Source organism: Pogona vitticeps, chromosome 13 (genome assembly GCF_051106095.1).
Source record: "Pogona vitticeps strain Pit_001003342236 chromosome 13, PviZW2.1, whole genome shotgun sequence".
NCBI classification, from domain to species: Eukaryota; Metazoa; Chordata; class Lepidosauria; order Squamata; family Agamidae; genus Pogona; species Pogona vitticeps.
In genome coordinates, this window is record NC_135795.1 from 7,101,765 (window position 1) to 7,112,258 (window position 10,494).

The 10,494-nt window shown below is 48.3% G+C and overlaps 1 protein-coding gene across 2 annotated transcripts; it reads right to left on the reverse strand.

Moving 5' to 3' along the window:
* Nucleotides 1-499: 499 nt before the first annotated feature.
* LOC110089816 (uncharacterized) lies at nt 500-8,188 on the reverse strand. 2 transcript variants are annotated; one of them, XM_072983028.2, is made up of 6 exons: nt 8,052-8,188; nt 6,491-6,554; nt 5,488-6,299; nt 5,015-5,187; nt 3,101-3,226; nt 500-1,800 (listed from the first exon to the last, which is right to left on the reverse strand). In XM_072983028.2, the coding sequence occupies exons 3-6, from the start codon at nt 5,981-5,983 to the stop codon at nt 1,411-1,413; spliced, it is 1,185 nt and encodes a 394-aa protein (XP_072839129.2). In that variant the 5' UTR covers nt 5,984-6,299; nt 6,491-6,554; nt 8,052-8,188; the 3' UTR covers nt 500-1,410. The 2 variants fall into 2 exon arrangements, with proteins under 2 accessions (XP_072839129.2, XP_078237514.1); XM_078381388.1 differs by lacking the exons at nt 6,491-6,554; nt 8,052-8,188 and having other exon boundaries at nt 5,015-5,127; nt 5,488-6,124.
* Nucleotides 8,189-10,494: the final 2,306 nt, after the last annotated feature.

Sequence of the window (10,494 nt, forward strand, 5' to 3'; positions counted from 1 at the left end):
AGTGTCGTTGAAAACATCTAGTGCGAGACAAGATTAGGGATGTCTGCCATAGAATTCATGGGTTAAGCGCTTAGATCAGGTCTCAGAAAACTATGACCCTCCAGGTGTTTTAACATCCATCATCCTTCCTCATGTTCTGGGCACTGAGTCCAGCAAAACCCAGGCGCTTCCCTGCCGTGACTCAGCCTTTTCTATCAGCAAGGAAAAGTGAAGGCCCTCATGTCCAGACGCATAAGGGTGAGTAACGCCCAGACCGCTGTGCCACCCACCCTCACTGCCATGGGCCACAGAAGGCGGCTTCCGCTTCCCACTAATAAGATGGATGGCTTTCTTGGCTGCCACACTGCCGAATTTCAGGGGCAAATTCGGTAGCGGACAAATCCAGTGGGTTTGGGGAGCAACCCTGATCCATAGCGATCGCATGGTCCCAACACAGAGTCTCGCAGCATGACAGACAGAAAAATATATACACCCAGAGATGATGGAAGAGTAGGCACAGTGTATACAAACAGACAATTTATTGCGAGTGGTGGAATCTCAAGCCCTGAGAAAGAAAGATCCGAATGTTTGCACAATCTCCAGCGAAGAACAGGTCCGCAGCTATACCTGCCGTTCCCTTGGGGATCTGGAGGGGGACTCATCATCATCACAGGGGTTTTAGCCTGTTTTTCTCACTGCCCTGCAAAACAGTGCTTACAAAATGATGCTGATGACAATGTTTCCCTGACTTCACACCTTTTCTTTAGATGCAAAACAAAGCTAACATAACCTTCCAGGTATGCAGGTGGGGGAGGAAACCCAGCGCTCCAATGGGCAAACTGGAGCAGCAAGGGTCATAGTCCACCTTTCCTTCAATCTGCTAATCACCCTCCTCCTGACTTTACATCCCTGTAGGATTGCCTGAAAAAACGTGAATGTCATGGTTTAATTAGAACCTGCACGCGGGTCTCCAAAGTCCAATATTCTAGCTCCTCCATCACACTGTCAAGAGGACTCGTCCGATAAGAGTTCACTCTTACAAAGGCACGTTTCTACCCACTTTGGACCAGAGGGCGACTGCTCTCCTTTTGGAAGCTGACATTAGTTCTGTTGCCTTGCTCCCTGTCCTGTATTCACTACAATGCAACTAAAAGCTTCCCTTGTAATATTTGTAAAATATCCCCTCTAAGACACAGGTGATGCGCAAGTAAGTTCAGGCCTGCACATCATTCCCTACTTCCCTGCTTGAGTTACAGAGCATCCAACCAGGCCAGAGGCTGGAAGACAACTTATTTTAGCAGAATTGGGGTGGGCTTAGAGTAGATCCTGGAGCAGCATGTCCTCTAGGCATGGCCAGAGTGCACCCACCAGGAGGTAACTATGGACCACTCAAAGGGCCCCTTTGCGTTCTCCACGGCTCTAGCCAAATAATCAGATAAGTTCTATCTTGAACTGGCTGAAGCTTGGCAAAGGAGGAGATGGTTCAGCTATACTGCTGTAAGGGGCACACGTGACGTTGTTTGGCACGGCCAGGTGGCTGATCGTGGAGCTCAGCTGCTGCAGCGTCACGAGCACCTCCTGCTGGAAACGCTGCTGCTGCTCCTGTTGGCGCTCAAGCTGACACTGACGATCCAACACCATATGCACAGCTTGCGTCAGCTTCTGGACCTCAGCGTGCACGGCATCCAGTTTCTCTGCGAAAGGATGAGGGCTGGCAGGGGAGAGCGAAGGGACGGCCACCGGACTTCCCCACTGAGCGCTGGGGTGGCCTGTAGAGCAGGTGGGGATCCACGCGGACGTCTGAGCACTTGCGTCTTTGCTCTGGGGTTGCGAAGGAGGTGGGGAGAAGGCAAATATAACAAGAAGAAACAGGACAGTATTAGAGACACCGACAACTCTTCTCAACCCCGTTCAGCACAATAAATGTTAGGGGAAGGGAGGGCAAACAACTTGCCCAGAGCTTAGAAATAATATATTGAGTTTAACGGATTAATGTTACACGGGTTGCTTTTTTAAATGAAACGACTCAAAAACGACATAAAGAAATGCAGGGTCATGAAAACGACGTTATAAAAATGATGCTGATTTTTGGTCATTAATCATCATTATTTATTCATACCGCAGGCCCGCGGTATCCACAGGGGATCAGTCCAAACCCCTCCGCTGATGTTGGAAACAGCGGATAAGTGAAGCACTTCTAGGTGCTTTGCTGTCCGTGCACGGTTGAGAGAGGGAACCCCCGGCCCAGACTTGCCAAAGGATTGGGTTTCCTGCTCTTCTGTTCTCAAGGGAGCCTTCCCGGAAACCAGCAACTACTGCTCCCCCGACCCCAAAATGCAGCTTCCCTGAGACACCAGGCCACAAGTTCATTTCCCTGAAGCCACCTGTATAGTCTCTGGTTCCATCTAGTGGTCAGCCCTTGAGAATGTGTACAGTGGTGCCTCGCTTAACGGGCGCCCTGGTTAACAACGAAATTGCATAGCGATTAAGTTTTTGCGATCGCTTTGCGAAGTTCCCTATTGGAAAAAATCGCTTCCTGTAGCTTGAGCCCATTATTAGATGTCCTGCACTCTGGGATGATCCTGACCCTAATTTTCAAGTCTTTGAAAAGTGCTATTCTGTCTCCCCTCCGTCTTCTTTTCTCAAGGCTAAACAGGCCCAGTTCTTTCAGACTTTCCTCTACTAGACGCTAAGGCAGTGATGGCAAACCTTTTTGGGCTCGCGTGCCCAAAATGTATGTGTGTGGGGGGAGAGAAACCAGTGGCTGTCATGCCACCCGGAAGACCAGAACCGGAAGTGGCAGTTGCAGGGGGAATCCTGGCAACGGATGCAGAACAGGAAGAGAAAGGGGGAATCCTGGCAACGGACGCAGAACAGGAAGAGAAAGGGGGAATCCTGGCTGCAGCCACTTCAAAAGGTTTCTATCCACAAGGGCGGGTGAGAGGGCCACTAACTCATTGCGTGCCAGAAGAAAGGGCTTTGTGTGCCACCTGTGGCACGTGTGCCATAGGTTTGCCATCAATGCGCTAAGGTCTCGCCAAACCTCTTCCTCTACCCCAGGACATGATGTTCCAGTCTGAGACGGACTGGCACAGAGGGACGTCCATCACACGCCACTTACTTGTGCGCTGCAGCCAAGCGATGCTGTCGTCGCAGGCACAGTCGCCCTGGAACGAGGAGACGCTGGCTGCACCCTCGGCGCCGAAGGCAGGCTGAGAGGAGAACTGGACGGAGCGTGCCCACTTGCCTAATCGATGAGGAGGAAGGATTAGCACCGACAGAAGAATTATGCCCTCAAACTAGGCTTTCTGAGTCAGGCCAGAGTCTTGCCTGCCTGACACTTAACAGAAAATAGGCTGCTGACGTTTGTCTTCTGTCCGAGATTTGGAGCTATTCTTTGGAAGGAGTCTGTAAATAGACCTCACGTCAAGCCAGGCTCTCTCCTTCCTTCAACAGACCTGCAGGCATCCACACACAGCAGCCCTCGGTGGTGACACTGAGCCACCATTTTAATTTAATTTCCCCCAGAGCCCCCGATTCCAAAGGACTCTGGGGTCATTAACTCTAAGGCACTCTAGGAAAGAGGATGCCCCCTCCAACCGGGGTGGGGGCTGCCGGTGGAGATGGAGGGGCCCCCAATTTCCTACAATATCCTGATGTCATGTTAATTCCCCATGACACTGTAGGAAACTAAAATGAGGGCTCCTCTGAGGATGTTCTGCCTGTCAGGGAAGCAGCCCACGTAACAATAGAGAAGGAGAAAAAGGAGGAGGAGAAGAAATCTCAGGAAGTATCTTGCTGAAAGGACATGCCTGAGAAAAATTCCCTCCTTGACTGGCTGTTGGGAAAAGAGACTGGAGAAAACCTGGGTGAGGGATGTAAAATCTGCAAATTTAAAACTTGGTGATGATGTAAAAAAAATCCAAAAGGAGCAGCTCAGGGACAGAGTTAACCTTTCTCATTTTTCTCCTCAAGACTCAGGGCGTAGATATCACTGAGGTGGTAAATCTGTATCTACTTTGGATTGCAAGAGGGTTCATGGGCATTAAGGAAAAATAAAACAGGATGTAAAACATCTTATGGACTAGCATCGTTCCATGAAATCCACTGGGTGACTTAGCTACTCAAGGAAGGTAAAGATAGCCATTAACTCCTTGGAGGAAAAAAAATGGGATATAGAAATAGAAATAACAATTTATTTTACAGTGGTGCCTCGCTAGACGATGATAATCCGTTCCACTGAAATCACTGTTTAGCGAAATCATTGTCTAGCGAAAAGCAAATCGTCATCTAGTGAAAGTCAGTTTGTGAAGCAGGGACCAAACATTGTCCAGCGAAATTCCCCCATAAGAATCACTGTTTTGTGAATCGCTATAGCGATTGCAAAAAGTCAATGTCTAGCGAAAAAACAGTCATGCAGGGTAACTGTCTAGCGAGGCACCGCTGCATTTATTTATTTATTGGATTTTTACCCTGCCCCTCTAGACCATGTCTTCTACATGGAAGACTTTTCTTTAATGTATGGCCAGCTACACAATCTCATGACTTGCATTTAACCCTAAAGCCCACGTATAGCTGAGCTGCGGGGAGAAGGGGAGATAATTCTGCAGCTAAATGATCTACCTCTTCTCCTGCTTGAGGTGTACAGTAGAGTTAGCAAACTTCTCGATCTCTTCCCCATAAAAAGGTACCGTCGTGAGCCATGACAGGATATCGATTGGGAGCCTGCTTCTTCCAAGGGGCTGGGGGAGTATTTTCCCTCCCCTCTGAATTTTGGAGAGTTGCACACACCTCTCATAACAATCCACCCCACCCACCCAAGTCTACAGACCCTGGATGCAAATGGCACCTGTCAAGGCATCTTTGGGGTAGTGTGCAGGATACCCTAATTTGCCCATTAATGCTCGTTTATTAAAGTTTACAAGGCCTTTTAAAGAAACAGGATCCAGTCACTTCCAAATGAAATAAAAACTTGTTAAGCATTCCAACAACTCGGGGGGGGGATGTTTTTTCCCCCTCTCTCTCCATTTCCTACCTTCTTCTGCAGATGGATGGCCCGGCCTACTATCTTTCTCTTCCAGATCAAGGCAGGATTCCTGGCAGGTGGCAGAAACAGCGTTCCTTTGCCATTCACGTTCGGCTGAGCGCCTGCAGGTGCAACAGGAGCAAAGTCGCTGCCCGAGTCCTTTCGCCCTGAGCAGCTGCCACCTAGGAAAGGAAAACGGAGAAGGAAGGGAAGCTGCCTCCAAAATGAGTCCCAGCATCAGGAGGGCTTTCTGTCTGTTGACTTCAGAATGTTTTTCATCTCGATTTCTTCCTAAAACTTACAGATTAAGGCGAGTAACAAAAAAATTAAGAGAGAGAGTTTCCAGCTATCGTGAATTTATACAACTTACACAAGAATAGTTTTTTTTGCAAATGGGAAAACTCCATGTAACACAGACTTGAGCTCAGTGGCAGAGAGTACAAGAATGCATCCTATAATATAAATAAGCAAGTGAGCCTTACCAGTATTTGAGCCTGGTTGTGATGCCTTGGAGAAGCCTCCACGGGTAGCGCTCTGCCTTCCAAACTGCCCTTCGTCTTGGTTCAAGGAAGCCACCCCAACGATTCTGATGCCTTCCTCATCACCTCGGCTGTCATGCCAAAGTGGCATCTCACAGCTCGGGCTGACTCCTGCCGCGGAGACATCATCCTCTCTTTGCCTGGCGTGCCCAGCTTCATTTTCCGGGGGCAGCTTCCAGCACTGATCCTCCTCCTCCTCCTCCCAGCTGACCTGATCTAAGACAGCATCTCTGCTTCCTTTCTTGAGGCCTGGCGGAGGATCGGAACCGGACGAGGGGGCGCTGGGCTGGACATTCTTGCGCTTCAGGAACAGGTAGATGGCTTGCGGCGTGACACGGATATTGTCCACCTCCAGCACCTTTTTGATCTTGCGGAAACTCAAACCGGCTTTGCGCAACTCCACAATCCGCTTCTTGGCCTGGTCATCTAAGCGACCCATCGCAGAACCCAACCGGGGGGGGGGGGGGGGCAAAGCCTTGAGCTGGTTCCTTCAGCCTAAAGGTTGGCAGCTACTGTACATTCTGAGCAGTGTTGATGCAACCAAGCTAATCTGCAGTAACAACATGGGGCAGGGGGAGGCCTCAAAGGTGTCGACATGGCTATCACGGAGGTTTCCCAGGAACGGGAACTGACCGATGGAGTTCCCAAAATGAAGAAAGACCTCAAGGTCAAGAGTCACTGAAGGTTCTGTCTACTCTGCTGGAAAGTCTTGTATGCTGGGGCCCTTGGCAGCACCTCCACAGGTTACATCTGTTCTGAAATCAACACAGCAAAAACGTACACTGGTGCACTTGTTAGAAAACACACACACATATTTTCATACAGACTCAAAAAGAAAAATGTGGGCCAAATGAACTTGGAGTTAGGAAAATGAAAAGCTCAGTGGAAGCGCAAGGCACAGATTTACCCATTTCTAATTAAAATCAAGACGAAGGCTCAATTTTACCTGGAGAAGGGAGTTGGGTTTGTTTACCGTGGCCTCCTTTTACCTTCATAGTTTTCTTTTAATCCTGCAAACAAATTTGGAAAGCGAAGAAAGTTTAAATTGATGCAGTTTTGGAATAAACAGTGGTATAAACAAGCCTAGCTCAGGGAAGCTGCTTCAGCTGCTATCAGGAACGTTGTGTAAAATGTTACAGTTAATAAAGAACTGAAGCATCCCCAGAGTCAAGGTAGGTCAAAGATCTCACGAAAAAAACATATGACTTGGCCATATCTAGGCCAGTAGTTCCCAAACTGTGTGTTGTGGCATCCCAGGGTCCCCACCAAACGCAGCCACGGAATCCACGGAAGTATGAATCAGGCGTGGCTTCTCCCTTCCCTCCTCCCAGGCCCCAAAGGCTTCTATTGAGGGAGCCCCGGCCGACGGCCAGTAAACCAAGGGTGCTGTGAGATGAAAAGGTTTGGGAACCACTGCTCTAAGTTCCAGGATATTCCTTCTAGCATAAAGTTCTTCAAAACAGAACCCCTACCCTTCCTTTGTTCCTTCCCCAGCAGAACAGCATTCGAAAGAGGCACCTGCAAATCCACACATTTCCGCCCCCGCCCCCCCCCCCCCCCGGCAGAAGGAAACCTCTTCTTTTGCCACTTGATTATAGTTCATTAAAATCTTTAGGAAAGTTTCTAATCTTACATTACAAAGACAGTGCTCTTTATCTCAAGAAGAGAACAGCAGGAGGCCCGTATCCATGGGGGATCGGTTCCAAGCCCCCCCCCCCCCGATGCTGAAAAGCATGGAAGGGCGAATGCTATTTGAAAAGCAAAAGCTAGACATTGATGGTCTCTGTCTCTCTTTAGCGGCCAGTTCTAGTAACATCATCTTGAGAGCTATATATTTCTAGGATTTTTCTTTTAATATTTTCAGACCATGGATAAAGAACCAGCAGATACTGATACTGTAAATACATCCAAGGTCTTTGAAGCATCTTCTATAGCAGTGGTCCGCAACCTTTTTTAACCCCACGGACTGATTGGAGGGGCGGCATCCATGCTGGGCCCCCCACATGAGTGCAACACACCCATCGTGCAGGCAGGCGGGGGGCAGAGATCCATCCCTGCGGCCCAGTTCTGGGAAGCCCACGTCAACAGGCTGCGGACTGGGGGTTGGGGACCCCTGTTCTATAGGACTCATAATGGGTAGAGAAATGGTTCAGCTTGTCCACGCCCCTTCAGAAGCCTCTGCCTCGTCAAAGAATACCTATCTACAGTACCTAAATGCCTATCTATCTAAACAGAAACTATAAACTGTGAATAGCAAACCCATCATCTCTATGTTATGTACCTCGATTTACAACTCTTGGCTGTATGCTTCTGGGTGGGAAACTTGGGGAGGTCCAGATGTCAAGAAGCTTCCACTCTCATCATACATTTTCGCTGGTCAGGCTGGCTACAGCTCATAAGAACTCGAGTCCACATTCTGGAGGACCACCCATCAGCAAAGCAGAATGGCAGCTTTACATATACTGCCTGATCAGTGGACAGATATTCATATTTTAATTTAAAAGTACCTTATGTTGAACCCACTGAAAATTATACAGAACAGTTCTGTTTGGGAGCCGGTGGAAATCATTCTGCCATTTCTCATACTGGTACAGGAGCACTCTGTGGGTAAGAGCAAAAAGCGTCAGCCTAACCATAAGGAAACCTAAGACTAAGATGATGATGTCACATGTGATTCCAGGCACAGAAGCTGACTGAGCCTTCCATAGATTTGTGTGAACTAAAGTCCAGATCGTGGTATATTAAACTTACTGATTTGTAGGAAACAAACTGTTTAGCTACTATCCACATCTGGGCGATTTGTTAAGTGTCCCTTCCAGCTCTGCAATGCTAAGATGATTATTGCTATACGCTGCTTGGAGGGCAGCTCTTCTGAAATGCAAACCGGTTTGCATGCTAGCTAAATAAATAAATAAATAAATAAATAAATAAATAAATAGCATTACCATTATATCTATCTATCTATCTATCTATCTGTCTGTCTGTCTGTCTAATCTCGGTATGGTTGGAGGTTCGATTCCCCCAGGGTGCCTCCTTAACAGGGGCTGGACTCGATGATCTAGAGTTCTAGACCACTGGTTCTTAACCTTTGTTACTCAGGAGTTTTGGACTGCAACTCCCAGAAGCCTTCGCCACCAACTGTGCTGGCTGGGGTTTCTGGGAGTTGCAGTTCAAAAACACCTGAGTAACCCAAGGTTAAGAACCACTGATCTTCTAGACTCCTCCAGGCTGTGATAAAAAAAAATCTGCCAGCCGTGCCAAGGGAGGCACCACACTCTTCCCGTTCAAAGCGGAGTCCCGCCATCCCCGGGGGAAGCCGGTTCCTTAAACCAGCGCGCGAGAGAGGCTGGACTGCCACCTGGCTGCGGCGGCGGCGGCTGTTTCACCGGGGGGGGGGGGACCCGGCGGCCGCGGCACGACGGAGGCACCGCCTGGCTCTCCCCGAGGACCGGCCGCCTCTCCAACCCCGCCTGCCCGGCGTCGCAGTAAAGCCGCTGCTCTGTCGGGGCGACCCGCCGACTCAAGAGGCGCCTGCGCGCTCGCCCGCTTTGTGGACTGAGAAGCGAGCCAAGGGCGCAAAGGCTTCTGGGAACGAAGTGCCGCCCGCATACTACGTGGGGGCGGAGCCCGCCCTGACCCGCCCCCTCGATGAAGGGGCGGGCCAAGAGCAGGGGGGGCCTTTTAACCCTATCATTGCCAAGCCCCAGAAATGGAGGGCTTTCAAGTCCATGAGACCTACTCCCCCCATATAGATTTCCAAAGGGGCCGCTCTGTTAGGCTGTAGGAGCCAAAGCTATTACGAGTCATTGAAATCCTGAACTCTGTATCAGATTTATTAGAGCATAAACTTGCATGACATAGTTAACTTCGAAAGATGTATGAAATGTTATCCAGAATTTCAGGGAGAATATGGATAGGTATATAATACACATGTTTGGAGGAGGGACTTCTAGATGTTAGAAAAGAAAAGGAAATTAAATGCAGAAGGTTCCAGAGCCTGGGAAAGTTACTCTTTGGGGTGCATCTCCAGAATCCCCCAACTAGCATAAGTATCCAAATACTAACTTTTTAGAAGTCCTGCAAAGTATTCTTACAATATTTGGTTAGAGATATGCCAATATGTGCTCTTGGACTACAGTTCCCAGAATTCTGTGCTACCTGAAGAATTCTGGGAACTGTAGTCCAAAAAGAAACAACACAAATCTGCACACCACTACAAGTGATTATACACAAAACTCATGCCACAAATATCCTAGCACTTAGCCAATTCACACCTAGCGCATAAACAAGAAAAATCAGGAAATGGGATTGAAGGGGGGGTCTCCAGCCTTCTCAATATTTTGAAAATATTTATTCTGGACACAAGATGGCTGGTGGGAGACACATTCTGTGACTAACCTTCCCCAGGCTGGAATCCTCTGGATGTGTTGATATTGTAGTGCAACACATTTGGAAGAGCAGAGCTTGGAAGTAACGAGTTACAGACTCGAGTCTGTAACTCGTTATAGTTACAGACAGAGTTATAGTCACAATTAATTCCCCCAATGATGAGGGCAAGAATAAGTCACATTGATTGGAACAAATCCTTCTACTTTTTCAATTTAGTTATAACTTCTAATTTTTTTTAAATGCAAGGAGTTAGTTTCATTAAATGCTGGGGAAGGAGGAGGACATAACGCTGGTATGCATCCAGATTTTAGTTCCTTCATACAGTTTGTAACCAACCCCAGCCAACAGGAAAAACAATAAAGGGATTATGTAGTTCAAACTCCAAAGGTGAGTGAGAATCAAAGCAATGCCTCTGTCTGTTGTACTTAAGAACCATTGTCTTTCCTTGATGGATTTAACAACGAAGAGCACTGCTTTGGCTCTTTTTTTTTTAAAAAAGGAGGACCGTAACCATGGCAACGGAGGAGTCCTAGAAAGTCACTCCCACCGCCTTTTGTTTTA

What these genes read in the sequence shown, in the direction of transcription:
- LOC110089816 (XM_072983028.2), bottom strand. Translation starts at nt 5,983, where the DNA reads ATGGGTCGCTTAGATGACCAGGCCAAGAAGCGGATTGTGGAGTTGCGC. An exon ending in ACAACCAGGCTCAAATACTG is followed by an intron (nt 5,188 to 5,487) that starts GTAAGGCTCACT and finishes TTCCTTTCCTAG; the next exon opens with GTGGCAGCTGCTCAGGGCGA. An exon ending in CGCTTGGCTGCAGCGCACAA is followed by an intron (nt 1,801 to 3,100) that starts GTAAGTGGCGTG and finishes TCGCAACCCCAG; the next exon opens with AGCAAAGACGCAAGTGCTCA.